This window comes from Balaenoptera physalus, assembly GCF_965194825.1.
Source record: "Balaenoptera physalus genome assembly, chromosome: 19".
Classification (NCBI taxonomy): Eukaryota; Metazoa; Chordata; class Mammalia; order Artiodactyla; family Balaenopteridae; genus Balaenoptera; species Balaenoptera physalus.
This window is the reverse complement of record NC_138900.1, coordinates 1,318,838-1,339,273: the sequence shown is the minus strand read 5'-3', so window position 1 is coordinate 1,339,273 and position 20,436 is coordinate 1,318,838. Positions and strand designations below refer to the sequence as shown.

Sequence of the window (20,436 nt, the reverse complement as noted above, 5' to 3'; positions counted from 1 at the left end):
AGTTGACTGAATCTGCAGATGTGGAACCGTGCATATGGAGGGGGACGGCCCACCATAAGGGACCTCAGCATCCACGGATGTTGGCATCTACAGGAGCACTGGAACTCATCCCCCACATACACCACAGGACAACTGTCCATCATTTCCAAAATGAGACAACTCTTTCAAGAGTTGTGGGCTTCCCTGGTGGCGCAGTGGTTAAGAATCCGCCTGCCAATGCAGGGGACATGGGCTTGATCCCTGGTCTGGGAAGCCTGTGCTCTAGAGCCCGTGAGCTGCAACTACTGAAGCCCGTGAGCCTAGAGCCCGTGCTCCACGAGAGAAGCCACCACAATGAGAAGCCCATGCACTGCAATGAAGAGTAGCCCCCGCTCGCCACAACTAGAGAAAGCTCACGTGTAGCAATGAAGACCCAACAGATCCAAAAATAAATAAATAAAATAAATAAATTTATTAAAAAAAAAAAAATGATGAGAGGGACTTCCATGGTGGCACAGTGATTAAGAATCCGCCTGCCAATGCAGAGGACACGAGTTCGATCCCTGGTCACGGAAGATCCCACATACCGCGGAGCAACTCAGCCCGTGTGCCACAACTACTGAGCCTGCACTCTAGAGCCCACGAGCCCACGTGCTGCAACTACTGAAGCCCGTGCACCTAGAGCCCGTGCTCTGCCACCACAAATGAGAAGCCCATGCACCACAACGAAGAGTAGTCCCCGCTCTCTGTAACTAGAGAAAGCCTGTGCACAGCAACGAAGACTCAATGCAGCCAAAAATAAATGAAATAAAATAAATAAATTTATTATAAAAAAAAAAGACGACGAGAGCTTGAACTAGGGTGCTGGTGATGGACTCAGGACACACGGATAATCTCAAACGGGCAGGCCTGGGGATGGACAGATGTTGGTTTGATGGAGAAAGACGCTGGCTGAGGTGTTGCTAATCTTCCAATCTGCTTAGATGGCAGGACGTTCTCAGAACGGGGCACAGGGCAGGAGTGGGCAGGATCCTGGGGGTCTTCTAAGGCATGACAAGCTTGAGGGGTCTCTGAGACACGAAAGTGGAGATCTGGGAATAAAGAAATGGGGGGCGGGGTGGTGTGTGGAACAGAGCATCGCTGGTGGGGCTGGCCAAAGACACTTACAAGCGGGTTGAGAAGCCTGAAGGACCGACAGAGAGGAGAGACTGTGACTCACTGTGGATTATTCAAGCTACAGTCAGCAGCACAGATGTGGGGCTGAAAACCCCAGACATCCATTTGGTGTTCTTAAGGGCAAGAGGGGCAGGAAGGTACAGTGCAAGGGGCTGCTTCTGAGTGTCCTGTGCACAAACAGGAGGATGGATAAATGGATGGAGAAGGTGGGAAAGAGTTCCATAGAGAGTATAGCGTAGATCATAACTTCAAGGGGAAGAAAGGCCCCTTTTCCTCTGAGTCTAGAAGTCCAGGAAAAATGCGTGATACCACCACTCACTATGATTAATACAATTACATGGATACGGTGAGAACTGACCTTAGTCGACCCTCTCTATAGACCAGGCACTGTACTAAGCAGTTTGCTGCATTATCTCATTATACCTTCAAACAACCCACTCACATACAAACTAGCCTCCCTCTGACTTCCTGAGAGCAGGGTGAGTAGAGTAGACAGAGGTCATACAAACCAAGCCCACTGGCTTTTCTCCTTGGGCCCAGAACAAAACCACACTCTCCAGTCCTGAGCACCCAGCTGCGGCCAAATGCCTAGTTCTTGCCTGTGGGATACAGGGGAGTAAAGTATGTGTGCATCTGGGTGTGACCTGTCCCCTATCCCTTGCCGTTTCCCCTCCACCAGCTGCATTATGCTGGACCAACCTTAGAGCTATACGTTGACATCAGAAGGTGCCTGGTCTCTAGATGCAACTAGAGATTATCATACTAAATGAAGTAAGTCAGAAAGAGAAAGACAAATACCATATGATGTCACTTACATGTGGAATCTAAAATATGACACAAATGAACCTACCTATGAAACAGAAACAGACTCACAGACATAGAGAACAGACTTGTGTTTGTCAAGGAGGAGGGTGGGTGGGGAGGGAAGGAGTGGGAGTTTCGGATTAGCAGATGCGAACTATTATATATAGGATGAATAAACAACAAGGTCCTACTGTATAGCACAGGGAACTATATTCAATATCCTGTGATAAACCATAATGGAAAAGGATATAAAAAAAGAATTATATATGTGTATAACTGAGTCATTTTGCTGTACAGCAGAAATTAGCACAAATTGTAAGTCAACTGTACTTCAATAAAAAAAAAAAGAGAAAATTAAAAATTAAAAAAAAAAAAAAGAAGAAGAAGGTGCCTGGGTCTCTAAATAATGGTTTGGTCCCAAGCTGGCCAGCTGATGCACACTATACTTTGATGTGAGAGAAACCACCAGACCCCACAAAGCGGGTTTCACACAGCAGCTCAGAGGCACTGGTCCCCATGCATTCTCAAGGTTGCTGTGAACCCACCTGCCCAGCAGCTATTGGCTCCTACCTGGGCACGTGCTACGTGGGAGGCCTCTTGTTCCCGTCCACAGCTCCTGCCCATGCTCCAGCAAGCGGATCAACTCCGGTTTGGGAACTGGATGCCCTGTGGATGGAGAAAGAAACAGGACGCAGGTGTTTTGATGAGAAGAATGAAACCCTTCCATCCTACCTGGGACTTCATGACAGGAACAAGACCATGAATGTAGCGGCTCCCAAAGTAAAGAAAATGTTGATTTGTGACTGGGAATCCAACGGCACAAACACCACTCCTGGGCTGCAACTGCTGTAGAGGGTGGTGCTGTCTGTCTACACAACACCACTTCCCTTGAACTTCATCAGTGGAAGCCAGCCCCACGCAGGGGCAAGCCACTTTCACACACAGCCACGGGACCCTGGGAATACTCCAATAAAAAACAAAAAAAACAAAAAAACCCCACAACGCTGAAGTCAAAATAATGGCATTAAGGTCCTAGCAAGTTCATGTAGAAGACTCAGGGCTGTGAGCTAGAGGCTGGCCCCTCTGTTGAACAGAAAAATTAGCCACAAAGGGGGCCATGGAATACTCACTCACACTGATCTGAGACTTTCCCTTGACAACAATCAGCGTGCCAGACAGAGAAGGTAAAAGGACTGGCTTTTGCAGGGTGTCCACCTGTGGCATTCCATGACATTCCTGTGCACCTTCTAAATGATCTCCTGCCCAGGGGAGGATCACGGCCCAGGCCTCAGAAAGCATGTGATGATGACATAGACACCAGGGGCCTTTGAACCAAGATTGTGCTGTTTAGGAAGATCCCTGGGTGGCACTGATGACAAGTGCCATGTAGGGGTCTCCCTGACTCACCCACTCGTCTGAGAACAGCCCTGCTAACTGGGCTGTGGGGACATCTGACCCCACCAGGCTGGGCCAGTCAGCTTCCCTCCAGTGGAATCTGCAACAAGGACCTCAAACTGAGGCCCGAGGGTGCTGGGCACTGGGATGAGGGCTGGTGTTCAGAAGGACATTGTTTCTATCCCACCGATCACTGCTACAGACACAGGGAGACCAGGCAGGAGGAGAAGCGACCAGAAAAATGCAGGGCCTGTGGGGAGGAGGAAAGGTGACTCCTGTGACCTTGATCAGCCTGGAAACAAGGAGGTTGGGGTCCCCCACAGGTGTGAGAGCTGAGCACTTACCCAGTGAGACCAGGAGCCCACAGATCTCCAGCATCACCTCTTGGTACAGGGTCCTCTGATCCAGATCAAGCTGTCCCCACTCCTCCCGGGTAAAGGTCACGGCCACATCCTTGAAGGTCACCAATACCTGGAGAGTCAAACACAGGTAGTGGTGTTGGGCTTGTGCACTTGGATAGGATCAACCCTGTCACTCTGTTGCTGGTGAAGATGCAGAGAGACCCAGGCCTGAACCACCGAGGCCTGCTGATCGCCGAGTTCTGTGTTGGGCTCAAGGGGGAGGTGGAAGCAGCCTCTGGATATAACGCAACTGTGGCTGAGAGAAAAGCCTCCCGTGAAGGAAGCCACTGGAGATGACACAGACAATGGTGTTCCATAAGGACTGGTAGCAGATGGTGCGTGCTCTGGGAAAAATGATCATGATGATAATTCCAACAATGGTAACAGCAAAGTGACAGGTGCTGAGCCTCCCTGGTCCTCACGGTGCACCTGCCCCAGGCTGAGGGTTTCACACGCTGCGGTAAAGTGACTAAAGGTCCCTCGCTCTGGAGCCAGATTTCTGGGGTTTGAATGAATACTCTTAAATCTGACACTCGGGACTTCCCTGGTGGCACAGTGGTTAAGAATCCGCCTGCCAATGGAGAGGACACGGGTTCGAGCCCTGGTCAGGGAAGATCCCACATGCCACGGAGCAACTAAGCCCGAGTGCCACAACTACTGAGCCTGTGCTCTAGAGCCCGTGAGCCACAATTACTGAGCCCGCATGCCACAACTACTGAAGCCCGTGTGCTCTAGGGCCCATGCTCCGCAACAAAGAGAAGCCACAGCAATGAGAAGCCCACGCACCGCAATGACGAGTAGCTCCTGCTCGCCAGAACTAGAGAAAGCCCACACGCAGCAACGAAGACCCAACACAGCCAAAAATAAATAAATAAATTTATATATATATAGGAAATCTGACACTTGCTGGCAGTGTGATCATGGGGAGGACGACATCCCATCATTTCTCCAAGCATCAATTTCCACATCAATACAACAATCATTTCCACTATACCAATTCTTGGAACTAAAGAGAAAATATTCCCCCACCAGATGCTGTGGAGTGCCTGGCCCAGTTAAGTGTTCAGTGTATTTTGTGACTTTCACTAATCCACAGCCCACAAGGTAAATGCCATCGTCACCTCCATGTCACAGCCAGAGGCCTGAGGCCCAGGCAGCTCTAGAAAATCAACCACAACCTCAAATTTAAGGAAAAGAAGTGGGGGAATTCCCTGGTGGTTCAGTGGTTAGGACTCCACGCTTTCACTACTGAGGCCTCAGACTCAATAGCTGGTCAGGGAACTAAGATCCTACAAGCCATGTTGCGCGGCAAAAAAAAAAAAAAAAAGGTGGCGGGGGCGAGGCAGTGCGGAGGCAGCAGCTGCACGAGGGGCTGTGGCGCCGGCGGTGAACCAGGGACCCAAACACCCGGGTTAACCACGCCTCGTCCACGACCCTCCTAGGTGAGAATTATGAAGATGACGATCTAGTAAACTCTGATGAGGTTATGAAGAAACCATGTCCAGTACAGATTTTTCTTGCACATGAAGATGACCGTAATTTTGAGCTTGATGAAGAAGCTTTGGAGCAGATATTGCTACAGGAGCACATACGAGATCTTCACATAGTAGTGAAGCAGGAGCTTTTTGTAAAGGGAAATCATTTCTACTGGACTTCATGCTTAGATATATGTATAACAAGGATTCTGAGAGTTGGATTGGTGGAAACAATGAACCACTGACTGGTCTTACATGGCGAGTTGGTTGCGAAAGAGAAACAACAGGCATATGTCTGGAATGAACAAAAGTGGCTGTGCTGTTAATGGATACCCAGGGTGCCAGTCAACTATCAGAGATTGTGCAACAGTGTTTGCTCTGAGCACTATGACTAGCTCTCTATATAATTTGTCTCAAAATATTCAAGAAGATGATCTTCAACACTTGCAATTATTTATAGAATATGGCAGACTTGCAATGAAAGAAATCTACCAGAAACCATTTCAGACGTTAATGCTTTTGATTCGAAACTGGAGTTATCCTTACGAACATTCATATGGTTTGGAAGGTGGAAACCAATTCCTTGAAAAGAGATTTCAGGTAAAACAAAATCAACCTGAAGAGCTACAGAATGTAAGGAAGCACATTCACAATTGTTTCTCAAATCTTGGTTGCTTCCTTTTGCCACATCCTAGTCTTAAAGTTGCAACTAATCCTAGTTTTGATGGGAGATTGAAAGATATTGATGAAGAGTTTAAACGAGAGCTTTGAAATCTGGTTCCAGTGCTACTTGCCCCAGAAAATTTGGTAGCAAAAGAGATAAGTGGATCTAAAGTCACTTGTAGAGATCTTGTAGAATACTTTAAGGCTTACATTAAAATTTATGTAAAAAGTCCATGCTTCAGGCAACAGCTGAAGTTAATAATTTTGCTGCAGTAGCAGGAGCAAGAGAGAAAGTATGGAGCAGGTAGGCGGTGGGGACAAGTCTTACATTGCACCTTCAGATCTGGAAGAGAAAACACCTGGATCTCAAGGAAGTGGCGATTAAACAGTTTCGTTCAGTAAAAAAACTGGGTGGAGATGAATTCTACCACTGTTATCTGGACCAGCTTGAGGCTGAAATAGATGAAACCTATGCAAATTTTATAAAGCACAATGATGGCAAAAATATCTTCTATGCTGCTCGTACCCCTGCCACACTGTTTGCAGTCATGTTTGCTATGTATATAATCTCAGGACTGACTGGCTTCGTTGGCCTAAACTCTATAGCCGTCTGTATAACCTTGTCATGGGGTTAGCACTGACGTCTCTTTGTACTTGGGCATATGTTACATACTCTGGGGAGTTCAGAGAAATTGGAACAATGATTGATCAGATTGCTGAAACACTATGGGAACAGGTATTGAAGCCCCTGGGTGATAATTTGACAGAGGAAAACATAAGGCAGTCTGTAACAAACTCTATCAAAGCAGGCCTGACTGACCAGGTGTCTCATCATGCCAGATTAAAGACAGACCGACTGACAGTTCATCCCCACATGGACTCCACTCTTTCTTTTTTTCATGCTTGCTGTACAATGAGAACTCAAATAAAAATAAACCAAAGTTTACAATCAATCACAGATGGCTGCCACAGAGTGTGAAATTGTTTGTTGGTTTTAAGCATTCTATTTATGGCTCCTAAGACATGAAGACTGGCTGAGGAGCATTAGTTTTCATGCACACTTGTGCCATGTTTAATTCTTTTTTTTCCCTTTTTACTTAATCTAATGTTAGTGAAATCTGTCTTATGTAAAGGATATTTCAGGGAAATATTTTAAGAAATCTATTTAGAGTCTCTTTAACACAGTGTCGCATTGAAATTTTAATTTTTAGAGAAGTTATGAATCACTGTATCAAGAATCAGCTTGGAATGACAATGAAGCCTTTATCGAGCCACGACATTAAAAGTACATATTGTGGGCTTCCCTGGTGGCGCAATATGGTGGTTGAGAATCTGCCTGCCAATGCAGGGGACGCGGGTTCGAGCCCTGGTCTGGGAAGATCCCACATGCCGCAGAGCAACTCGGCCCGTGAGCCACAATTACTGAGCCTGCGCGGCTGGAGCCTGTGCTCGGCAACGAGAGGCCGCGATAGTGAGAGGCCCGTGCACCGCGATGAAGAGTGGCCCCCGCTTGCCACACTAGAGAAAGCCCTCGCACAGAAACGAAGACCCAACACAGCCATACATACATACATACATACATAAAAAGAATGTAAGCAGACAAGAATAGCATATAAAAAAAAAAAAGTACATATTGCTTTACTGCCTTCAATACCAGTATTACATAAATGCATGTATCAGAAACTTCACAGAAATTACATGACAACTCTTGTAGCTAAGAAAATGACTCTGAGGTGTACATTTGTCTTGCCTTTTTAAATTTATAAACCTGTCCTAAAAGGAGATGCATATCTGGGAAACTGAACTGTCTTTATGCAGTTTAGCCTTCATGTACATAAAATATGCCATTAATTTTATTGGGGGAGAAATTCCAACCAAAAATGTTGCCTACAACTATGAGTTAAGAGTGTCTATACAGTGTGCAGCTTTTATTTTCTAAATCACAGATAGGGCATGTATATGAATTATAAATATATAAACACGATTTTGTATTAAAAGTTTTGTAGTTTATGACAAAATCTGGTTCTGTGGTAGGCTAATGAGTACAGTCTCTGTGAAGGAATGTTTGTGGCTCATGTCAGTGTGTGAATGCAGAGACAATTTGAAGTTTTTGATATATTTGTGATATTTATCTTCTTGAGTACTGCAATCTCACCCCCCCCACCCCCCCAAGGGAATTCAGTGGGAGGAATGTTTATCGTGACTTTGTCCTCTGTAGCATTTTAAAGCTCTTTCCTGTAATTTATTTTTAGTACATAATTAAAATTTTGTTGTATATAAAAAAAAGGAACAGAAGTGGGAATTGAATATCCAGTCAGCAAAAGACGGCACAGAGTTGCCAGAAGATGGGCAGGTGGGAGCCAGGGGTACCTTATCTAGAATTAAAACAGCCAGGAGGGCTTCCCTGGTGGCACAGTGGTTGAGAATCTGCCTGCTAATGCAGGGGACACGGGTTCGAGCCCTGGTCTGGGAGGATCCCACATGCCGCGGAGCAACTAGGCCCGTGAGCCACAACTACTGAGCCTGCGCGTCTGGAGCCTGTGCTCCGCAACAAGAGAGGCCACGATAGTGAGAGGCCCGCGCACCGCGATGAAGAGTGGCCCCCGCTTGCCGCAGCTAGAGGAAGCCCTCGCACAGAAACGAAGACCCAACACAGCCAAATAAATAAATAAATAAATAAATAATAATTAAAGGTGCTAATAATTAAAAAAAAAAAAGAAACTACACCTCTGCTTCATTTACTAGGTGATTATTAAGAAACTAGATAAAGCTGGGTATGCCATTTATTAAGCTATTAAAAAAAAAAAAACTGTTTAAAAAAAAAACAGCCAGGAAAAGACTGTCCTAAGAGGTGACAGTGATGCACAGGAAGAGTGGGGAGTGGCAGCCCTACAGAGATCTGGGAACAGGGCCCCAGACAAAGGAAAATGCAAGGAGAAAAGCTGCAAATTGGGCAGGAATTTTGCAAGTTCAGGACCTCCTGGCTGAGTGCGGTGAGTAAGAGAAGAGGGAAGAGGAAGAAGCATGGAGGAAGTCATGGGGCAGATCCAGTACAGGCCTGTGGGCCACAGTGCAGGAGGTTGTACTTATTATAAGTGTGATGGGAGCACCTGAGTGGGAGACCCATTCATTCATTTAACCATTTATTGAGTACCCTTTACAAGCCCAGGCTGTTCTAGGTCTTGGCAGAGAGCAGCAACAGGCACTCATGGCTAGGGCTGGAAAGAGATGCTAAACAAGCAACGATATAAATGAGCAAGACAACGTCAGAGGGACCCAAAGATTCCAAAGTCAAGAAAATAGAGTTTCCCTGGTGGTGCAGTGGTTAAGAATCCGCCTGCCAATGCAGGGGACAGGGGTTTGAGCCCTGGTCCGGGAGGATCCCACGTGCTGCGGAGCAACTAAGCCTGTGCGCCACAACTACTGAGCCTGTGAGCCACAACTACTGAAGCCCGCGCACCTACAGCCCGTGCTCCACAACAAGAGAAGCCACCACAATGAGAAGCCCGCACAACCCAAGGAAGAGTAGCCTCCGCTGGTCGCAACTAGAGAGAGCCTGCATGCAGCAACGAAGACCCAACACAGTCAAAAATAAAATAAATACATTTTAAAAATAAAAAATAAAGAAAATAGAGCGAGAAGCCAAGAGGTCACAGTCTGCTTTTGACAGGGCACCACGGAAAGCCTCTTTCAGGACAGCACACTGGAGTGAGTCTGAAATAAAGTGAGGAAGGAGCCAAGTGAATGGGAATTTAACAAATAAGACAAGGCCTGACAGCAATCAGGACTATGATGAGGGTACTCAGGGCCACGGCTATGGAGTTACCCAGGACCTCTTGTGTTTTTGTGTCCAAAGGGACACCACACTCCTGCACACTATCGCCACTTACCATATGTAACTGAACCTCAAACAGGAAAACAGATTCAGTGGGAAGCCAGTTCCACTGGCTGTAAACTGGAAGACAAATTCCTTGGCCTTCTGGGTGCCCTGCCTGTCCTGACACCTTTTCTGTCCTAGTAGGGCTGCAATCCCCAAGCTGCTGCAGGCTACTCCTGCCTCTTCCCCACCCCAGCCCTTATCTTTGTAGAGGTTACACAGCTGGGAAGCCCAAGGGTCAGCTTCCCCCAGGGATGAGCCTCTAAGATCAACAAAGGCTCAGGAGGCACCTCCGTGGAAAGAGAGCCAGAGTGACGCTCCCTGTACCGTGCTGGACTCGGGGGGATACACGTCACCTTTGTGGTTTTTCTAGTTCCCTCAACCCAGTTGGAGGAACTTTAGCATAAAAACCAAGGACAGGGACTTCCCTGGAGGTCCAGTGGTTAAGACTCCGCGCTCCCAATGCAGGGGGCACGGGTTCCATCCCTGGTCGGGGAACTAGAATCCCGCATGCCTCACCACGCAGCCAAGAAAAACAAAACAAAACATAACCAAGAACAGCAGGGAAAGCTGCTCAAGGTCCTAGCCTCGGGAAGGGGCGGGGCCGCAACACACAGAAAGGTCTCCGGACTGTGCGGCCTGCGCTCGTCCCTGCGGGTCCTTCCACGCCAGCGGTATGGGGTCAGGGGGATTCGAGAAGCCACATCTCTCCCTACCACACAGCGTCCCACTGACTGACAGAAATGGGAGCCTCAGCGTGAAGCCCCTAACCTGGATTCCCACCCGGAGCACAAGCGACCCCATCCCGAGGCTCCGACAAACAATGCCCTGGGGAGGACAAGGTGACGACTCACAGGACACCACCATCCTGCACAGCAGCGCGCCTCGGCCACGTGGGTGGGGCCCGAGCGGGCGTGGCCTGGCGCACCGTCCACTCACCTGCGCCGGGGTCACCAGTGCCGCCATCGCACCGCGGGGAGCGTAGGGCCACGTGAGGGCGCCGGAGACCGGCTGGTCCAGCGGGCTTAGCTGACCCTCCCCCAGGTCGTACAAAGGCGCAGGTGGAAAAAAAAAAAAAAAAAAAAAAAAAAAGGCGCAGGTGGGCCCTCCTGGCTGTCCTTCCCGCTCCGTCCCGACGACCTGGGTAGAAGTCACCTAAGATAGAGACACAACCGCCCCATCACGAACAAACGGCCTCCCTGGCGACACAGGAAGTCCCGCCGCTGACAACGCGAGCCAATAACGCCCCGTTTTCTGTGACGTCATCAGATCGGCGCTCACGGCCATCCCGCGGAGCATAGCCTTCAGGGTAATGTAGTTCTTGTCCTGCATCCGCCCGGGAGAGGGAGTCTTTGCTCCTTGGAGCCAATGTCCCAGAGGCGGGATACTGGAGCTGGCAAAGGGCCTACAGAGGCTCCAACGAAGGAGGCGAGGCATTGGATGTTTCTAAAGGGGACACACCCAGTTTCCCTGTTGTGTTTCCTGTATCTTGTCATTTAAGATGCTCCTAACTGAGCAAGTGGACATACTGTATGGTAAATTTTTTAAACTTCGTATTCTGCTGCCTCACCATCCCCACAGTCTGTGAGCACCCCGCCCAGGTGACTGAGTACACCAGAGTGATGAGGCTGTGGCCCCTGACACAAGCTCCCCTTGTCCTCCCTTGTGACCTAGTGACATTACAAGGCACCAATGAAATTCCCTCATGACATCTGCTTGTGTACTCCCCGCCCCGCCGCCCGACCTTGTCTTGGGGGCCTCTCTCTCTCTCTCTGGGCTCTCCTCCTGCTTGGTTGAGCCTGCTCCGAGGATATCATGATATCACTCAGATACAAAGTACCTACAGTCATAAATGTGAACTAATAAACTTTATCTTGCTACTGTTCAAATACATGCAGACTGAAGTTTCACAGTTCTGTGCGTTTCAGCGTGTTTGCTCAGGGTCTAGAGAGAACAGACTTCACACATGGCCATTACTAGGATGTTGCGGAAGAAAAGGTTGGGTGTCCCTTAAACAGGTGGACAATAGAAAAACTTTGCTTTCTCTAAATGTTTAAATAAATTCATGAAGTTTGGAACATATACAGAAGATTTATTTTACAAAAAGTGAAAGCGCTTTAATATAAATTATAAATTTAAGTTTATGTTATTATCCAAATATCTTCATATTTATTCTGTCCCTTCTATTTTTTGAAAACATAATCCCTTTAAGGGGAGACATCATATTGTAGACTCCATTCAGCCAGCAGGAACCCAAAGAAAAACCTTGATGCACACACTGCAGTGTCACTGTCACAAAATGCCTGCTTTCAATAGTTGGCAACCAAAAAATATTATCTTATTACTCTCCAACTTCCTATAGATCAGAACTTTAGAGATAATTTTGTAGGCTTCAGTGTATGCATTCAAGGTGAGACAGGCTGTGACCTGGGACCTGGGACCCTTTGCTGCAGTGCTTGCACCTGGACGAACATCTCCTCAAGCAACAGATACAAAGAAACTATAAGGGATTAAAAATAACTGTGTACATGTGCTTTAGGGCAAATTATGAACAGCAAGATACAAAAGACCAAAAACCCAACTGCCACTTCTGAGGTGTCGGAAGCAAAAGCAGGGTACTGTGCATGAGCCCTGCGCAAAGCACCACCAAGGGCGTGGGCAGACCACCTAAGCATACCTCCGTTCCAACCTATGATTCTGCCCCTACCCTCATCCCATTTAAGGGACCAGCTCACCCCCACATCAGGGAGCAAGCAAGGGAAACTGTTACTTGCTTTTTTGCTCCCTAGTGCTGCAGCATGAGACTCAGTAAAGCCTTGCCTGAATTTCTTGTCTGGCCTCTGATCAATTTTGATTAAGGAGGCCAAGAACCCTGGTCAGTAACAAAGGGATAAGAAAGAAAAGATTTCAGCCAGGATCATGACAGGGGAAATGGATGACAGCTGTAAGGAGGCCCATAAGGAAGTAGATGATGTGGCATTCTGCCTGTTTCCCACACAAAATAATTCATTCCTGCATGGGTACATCTCAGTGTTTGTGTTGAAACCCCAGCAAGCCCAGCTAATACACACACACACACACACACACACACATATATATATAAATAACACATTTATTTATTTTATTTATTTATTTATTTTTGGCTGTGTTGGGTCTCCTTTGCTGCACGCGGGCTTTCTCTAGTTGTGGTGAGCAGGGGCTACTCAGTTGCGGTGCGTGGGCTTCTCGTTGCAGTGGTTTCTCTTGTTGCGGAGCATGGACTCTAGGCGCACGGGCTTCAGTAGTTGCAGCACGTGGGCTCAGTAGTTGTGGCTCGCAGGATCTAGAGCGCAGTCTCAGTAGTTGTGGTGCACAGGCTTAGCTGCTCTGCAGCATGTGGGATCTTCCCGGAGCAGGGCTCGAACCCGTGTTCCCTGCATTGGCAGGCGGATTCTTAACCACAGCACCACGAGGGAAGCGCCCAGCTATATTAAAAAAAAAATTTTTTTTTTGATGTGGACCATTTTTTAAAGTCTTTTATTGAATTTGTTACAATGTTTCTTTGTTTCTGTTTTTGTTTTTTTGGCCACACCCCAGGACATGCGGAATCTTAGTTCCCTGAGCAGAGATCAAACCCATGCCCCCTGTAGTGGAAGCTCTGATGCTTAACCACTGGACCGCCAGGGAAGTCCCTCAGTTTGTTACAATGCTGCTTCTCTTTTATGTTTTGCATTTTTTGGCCCAGAGGCATGTGGGATCTTAGTTCCCTGTCCAAGGATCGAACCTGAACCCCCTGCATTGGAAGGCAAAGTCTTAACCACTGGACAGCCATGGAAGTCCCTAGCCCAGCTATTTTTCCATTTATTTATTATTTTAAAAATTCATTTATTTATTTTTGGTGGCGTTGGGGCTTTGTTGCTGAGCACGGGCTTTCTCTAATTGTGGCGAGCAGGGGCTTCTCTTATTGTGGAGCACGGGCTCTAGGCGCGCAGGCTTCAGTAGTTGTGGCTAGCGGGCTCTAGAGCACGGGCTCAGCAGTCGTGGCGCACTGGCTTAGTTGCTCCGAGGCATGTGGGATCTTCCCGGACCAGGGCTCGAACCCGTGTCCCCTGCATTGGCAGGTGGGTTCTTAACCACTGTGCCACCAGGGAAGTCCCTATTTTTTCCATAAAATATTTCTGACTCAATTTCCTGAAATAGATACTGCTATGGTGTCAACGTTTGTGTCTCCCTCAATTCATATGTTCAAACCTAATGCCTAACGTGATGGTATTAGGAAATGAGGCACTTTGGGAAGTGGTTAGCTCATGAGGGCTCTACTCTCATGAATGGAATTAGCGTCCTTATAAAAGAAGCCCCAGAAATTTCCCATCGCCTCCTGTCATGGGAGGATATAGCAAGAAGGAAGGCTGTCTGTGGACTAGGAAATGGGCTTTCACCAGACACTGTATCTGCCTGCACCTTGAGTTTGGACTTCCAGCTTCCAGAACTGTGGGAAATAAATGTCTGTTGTTTATAAGCCACCCAGTCTATGGTGCTTTCTTATAGCAGTTTCGAATGGACTGAGACAAATATGGTTAATTTTAAAATATGAGACATCGGAAAAGAAGAGCAACTTAACTAAATGCTATTTCCTACTAGGACACTGGCTGCCACAATCACAGTCTGAGCATGTGTGCGAAAGGGGCATCTTATCCCCGAGAGATAAACATTTGTTATTGTTTGAGGAGGATGATAGTGCTCCAAATAATTATCCTGAAAATTGCTGGCGTGAACAGATCTAGCTCTTTCCTCCCTTTTCTGTACAAAATGTATTTTGAGGTAGCCAAATAGAAAATTATGGAAAAGTTTTCTTTATACAGGACTTCTAGCTAAGAAATGCAGAAATAGCAATAGAAGTAGGTACAAATGTTTCAACAGCTTATAAAATAATCAACTACCCAGCAATCATCAGCGCATGAAGAGAATGGATAAAAGATGCATGGCAAAATGGTACCTGTATAGAAACACTCATAACATTGGGACCCAGTCGCAAAAGAGAGACACCCAGACATCAGAACAGGCTTATGTGATGCAGTCACAATTTCTCAGCACTGTGTGTGGAGTGTTACGACAAAAGGCTGAATCTGGATTTCAAACTTGTTTGGATGACAGGACTGTTCACTGAAATTGGGGGGAAAATTCTGTTATTCATGATGAGCTCAAGGTGGTTTGAGATATTCAAGAGTAGAACCTGGAAAAGGAGATGGGAGAACATTTACAACAGACTCATTTGGGACTTCCCTGGTGGTCCAGTGGTTAAGAATCCGCCTTCCAATGCAGGGGACGTGGGTTCGATCCCTGGTTGGGGAACTAAAATCCCACATGCCGCGGGGCAACTAAGCCCACGTGCCACAACTGGAGAGCCGCGTGCTACAACGAAAGATCCCGTGTGCCACAACTAAGACCCGACGCAGCCAAAAAATTTTTAAAAAAGAAAAGAAAAAAAGAAAGAACAGACTCAGGATATGAGTTAGGGCTGGACAGGGACAATTACTGGCTGACTGAGCAGTGTGAAGAAGGACTAAGAGGGGAGAGGCCACAACATGGCAGGGAAGCCAATCCACTCATTTTATGGCTCCAGCTTCCTTCCTTTATAGTCAGATGTGAGAGAGACAAGGCCAAATATCATATTGGTATTTCTAGGGCACAAAGGCAAGGGAGACACAGTGCAAGGAAAAGCCTCTGATAGTCTGATGGACAAAGGGGGGGGATGAATAAAATGAATGAAGAATGTGGGAAAGGGTGGGATGCGGATTTTAGTAGAGAGAGTAATTTCAAGGGGAAGAAATATTCCTTTTCTCCTGAGTTGGGAAGACAATCTACAAGAAAACGTACATCACTATTATTCATTATGATTCATATTATTACACGGATAATACAAATAACTTATTTTTGTTGATCTACTTCCTATGAGGAAGGCACTGTTCTATGCACTTCTGTGCATTATCTCATTACATCCTCAAGCAACCCAAAGCCACAGAAATGATTATCATTCTATTTGTCAAGAGCAAAATGAGAACTTTTAAAGAGTAGCTATAGCACAGGGAACTATATTCAATATCCTGTAATAACCTATAATGGGAAAGAATCCAAAGATATATGTATATATGAATCAGTTTGCTGTACATCTGAAACTAATACAACATTGTAAATTAACTATACTTCAATTAAAAAAAAAGAGTAGTAGACTGATGCACAGAATATTTCAGATCCAGTTAATTAGGTTAATTAGAAAACGACTCCAGCAAGGTGAGCTTCACCTTCTCAGCATCCCATGGGATTGTAAACCAAGCTCATTTTCTTATCTCCTCAGGAACACAGCAAACCACACGTCCCAGTCCTGGCACCCAGGTGTGGCCTCCTGTCAATGGAATGTGAGTGGAAGGGATGTTTGTGTGCAAGAGGTTATGACTTCTGCCCTCCTCTCTCATTTCTCCTATGCAAACAGGATGATGCCAGAGCAAACTTAAAGTCAGATGGTGACAGGAGAAGGCACCTGGGTCCCTGAACAACTGTGCTCCCCAGAGCTCCATTCTGACCCACACTGGACCTTGATGTGAGCAAGAAACAACCAGGGCCCCAACGAGGCCACACTGAGGAGCTTCCCACAGACATCCAGAGGCAGGAGTTCCCTTGCAGTCTGAAGCCAGCTGTGGCACACATCCAGTCAGCTCATGGTTGTCCTTGTGTACACATACTTTGGTCTCCTTTTCAGGAACATGGTTTGCATCTTCATCTGCAAGTTTTAGGCATCTCTTCCTGTGGGCCTTGCCCTAAATGGTTCTATTTTGGCTTTTCCTCACAGCCTCCCCATGAAGCAGGTGCCTTACAGGCATCATTTTCCATAGAATGAAATCAAGTCTCAGGGAGATAAATGTACTTGCTGAAAGGCAGGGATCTGATGAGCAGCTGAACAAAGTTGTACACCAGGTTGGCTGCATCTGGTGTCTGTAATGTATAACCACAAAGCTATGCAGCACTGCTCCAGAATGGGCCAAGTCGTGGCACAATGGTGATCTCTATTTAAAAAGACAGAAATATCATCAACCAAAGAAAATAAATTGATTATTTGAAGCTTAATCAAAAATAAAACTTTGCTGTTCAAGAGACAGTTAAGAAAGTGAAAACTCAAGTCACAACCTGGGGAAATATACTTGCAAGAAATTTACGTGATAAATGACTGATTCTCAATTTGTAAATAGTCCTTATACCAATAATAAAAAAATAACACAATTTAAAGTATTTGCAAAAGTTTTGTAGGTATACATCACCAAAGAAGTATAAATGGTAAAGAAGAAAATGAAAATATGCTCCTTGTCATTAATCACCATTGTAAACACAATTTAAAGCCATGGTGAGGTACTACTACACACTCATTTGAATGACTAGAATTCAAGAACAGATAATACCGAATTGATAAAGATGTGAAACAGTTACCACTCTCATATATTTCTTGAGGGAATAGAAATTGGGTGACTTCCCTGGCGGTCCAGTGGTTAAGACTCCACGCTTCCAGTGCAGGGGGCGAGGGTTCAATCCCTGGTCTGGGAACCTAGATCCGACATGCCGTGCGGCCAATAATAATAATAATAATAGGGCTGCCCTGATGGCGCAGTGGTTAAGAATCCGCCTGCCAATGTAGGGGACACAGTTTTGAGCCCTGGTCCGGGAAGATCCCACATGCCGTGGAGCAACTAAGCCCATGTGCCACAACTACTGAGCCAGCGCTCTAGAGCCTGCGAGCCACAACTGCTGAGCCCGTGTGCCACAACTACTGAAGCCCGCATGCCTAGAGCCTGTGCTCCGCAACAAGAGAAGCCACCGCAATGAGAAGCCCAGGCACCGCAACAAAGAGTAGCCCCCTCTCACTGCAACTAGAGAAAACCCGTGCACAGCAACGAAGACCCAATGCAGCCCCCCCAAAAATAAATAAATAAATAAAATAATAATAATAATAAATAGAAATCGGTAATTAACCTTAGAAAATACAGTTGTACTCTTTTGAGATGGTATACATATACATATCATATGATATACACAGTAATTTCACTTGCAGGTATATCCTTAAGAAAAATTAAATCATATAACTCAGAAACACTTCTGTGGAAATAGTCACAAAAATAGCAGATTTATCCATAAAATCCAAAAAAACAATATATTTGTGCTTTTACTTTTATTTTTCCCCCATCATGTGTTAAAATATCTAAACTAATCCCAAGATAGAGTGGCTCATGCTACATCTCAAGTCCCCATGCTGGAACCTACCTCAATTTCTATTTTTTGTAAGTATCTGGCTCTGTCAGAAGTGGAAACCTAAGGCCACCCAATCAGAATACGCCTGCTCAGCTTTAGTTTTTCACACCCTAGCTCCCAAACTTCCCTGTACCCCATATAAGAAAAGTTAACCCAGCTATGACCAATCAGCAACTGCCTTGTATGAATTCCTTGTCCTCAAGGACAGGAATTTTATCTAAGTAATCTTAAGTAATCTGTGCATTCTGAATAGCTCTTTGGAGCTCCTTCCTGTTTGCTACACTGGATGATTCCCAGTTTGTGAATCAGTACATAAAAGCCAAATGGATTCCAAAATTAATGTCTCTGAAATTTTCCCTTAACACATATGTCAAGACTTTTTTCCTTTTTTTTAAAAGATAGATTTCTATGGTCCAAATATCATAAATTCAATTTTATATTCTACTCTTGAATTTTTAATTTCTTTGCTTTCTTTCTTCTTGTTTTTGGCAGGTATAGCAATGCTACTTAGAGCTATCTGACATGTTCCCTGATTGATATACTGGTTTATGTAGTGCATATATCAATAGAAAGTACCTTTTGCACGAAGGGACACAGGTTTAAAGTAAATGTATAATACTAAACACTACTGCAAAATAATTTTAATAGATACCCAATGCTAGTTTATGATATTTACTAATATCTTCAGTGTTACCAACATTTAGTTACTAACGTCAGACTTACTGAGTCTCATCAATCTGATTGGGTTCATTTGCATTTGCATTTTCCTGATGGAAAATACGGTTCTTTTATTTTTAGAAAATTTAGTTTCTTTCTGGTAATTCTAATCTCAAGTGGCATACAAGAATTTTGCCTTCACGGGTGTTAAATATTTCTCTCATTAATTTGTAGTATTTATTGAATTTACTTATTATTTATATATTAACGCTTAAAAAGTATAGGTGGCTCAATATCTTATGTGTTTTCTTCTTATTTCAATTTTTATGATTTTTTTAAAATAAAAGAAACCTGCTATTATGATATAGTTTGTGTATATGCTGTGATCATTTTTACATATGGCTTGAGAAGTCCTGCAAGGCATGCCAAATTAATAGTGTTGTGAAATGTGAAACAAAAAGGAGTCACTCATGTCAAAGGATTTTAACATGGAGCTGGGAGGCTATTAATTAGTGGACCTCCTGCACTTTCCCATCATGTGAAACCATGAACTTTTTTTTTTTTCTAACATCTTTATTGAAGTATAATTGCTTTACATTGTTGTGTTAGTTGCTGCTGTGTAACAAAGTGAATCAGCTATACATATACATATATCCCTATATGCCCTCCCTCTTGCGTCTCCCTCCCACCCTCCCTATCCCACCCCTCTAGGTGGTCACAAAGCACCAAGCTGATATCCCTGTGCTATGCGGCTGCTTCCCACTAGCTATCTATTTTACCTTTGGTAGTGTATATATGTCCATGCCACTCTCTCACGTCGTCCCAGCTTACCCTACCACCTCCCCGTGTCCTCAAGTCCATTCTCTACGTCTGCATCTTTATTCCTGTCCTGCCCCTAGGTTCTTCAGAACCATTTTTTCCCCCCTTAGATTCCATATATATGTGTTAGCATACGGTATTTGTTTTTCTCTTTCTGACTTACTTCACCCTGTATGACAGACTCTAGGTCCACCCACCTCACTACAAATAACTCAATTTCTTTTCTTTTTAGAAACCATGAACTTTTGATCTGGGCCAACCTGCAAATGTTCCAAGGACACTGCAAAAACGCCTGCAACTTGCCACAATAATGGGCTTATACCTCCCTCTAGTGATAGGCTTAGCATTCAACCCTGTTCAGCAAAGACTAGCTTCTGCAGCCAACTTCAATTAAAATTCTTTGTAACGCAAACCCCTCTTTGCCTTTAAAATCTCCTGACTTTTATTCCCCAGCTGGACACCTTTTGGTTGTTACTTGAATGTGTGTCCGCAATTGCAAATCTTTGATCCCAAGCAAATGTGTCATGCTTGATTAGTGCCGCTGAGGTTTACTTAGGTCCACAGTATCAACGACAGACTTCATTATCTAATTTTATATACTTATTCTCTTAGCCAATGATGAAGAACACAGGGATATTTAGTTGCATATAATTCCCTTTTTAATTTTTTATTCCAAAATCTTATTGACTTGATTTTTCTTACTTGAAAATTCTTCCAAGATTTTTCTAAAAACAACAACAAGTAGGACTGTGGCTACTTTCAGTCTTTTCACAACTGGAATGCTTTTTTGCTAATCCTGTATCAACTTTTATGTTGAGAAATGAGAGTTAAATCAGAATTTTTTAAAGATTATACATAAAGGCTTTGTTGGGTCTACTTCGATGTTTTTAATTTGTACTTCCCTCAAGGACAAGGT

General features: G+C 45.2%; 1 protein-coding gene and 1 pseudogene across 12 annotated transcripts in view; one reads left to right on the top strand and one right to left on the bottom strand.

Moving 5' to 3' along the window:
* Positions 1-20,436, bottom strand: part of LOC309648147 (zinc finger protein 550-like) — a 142,108-nt gene that overhangs the window by 59,186 nt on the left and 62,486 nt on the right. For all 11 annotated transcript variants that reach the window (XR_014256495.1, XR_014256496.1, XR_014256497.1 and 8 more), the window contains exons 1-3: positions 10,710-10,829; positions 3,699-3,825; positions 2,530-2,625 (exon numbers count right to left, since the gene is read on the bottom strand). Coding sequence is in view for 3 of the 11 variants with exons in the window: in XM_082436440.1 (XP_082292566.1) it covers positions 2,530-2,625; positions 3,699-3,825; positions 10,710-10,736 (250 nt within the window). In the remaining 8 variants the exon portion in view is untranslated. Of the gene's footprint in view, positions 1-2,529; positions 2,626-3,698; positions 3,826-10,709 lie in introns of those variants that run through there.
* LOC309648222 (atlastin-2 pseudogene) lies at positions 3,834-7,522 on the top strand (annotated as a pseudogene). Its single transcript has one exon. The product of its transcript is annotated as an atlastin-2 pseudogene (transcript).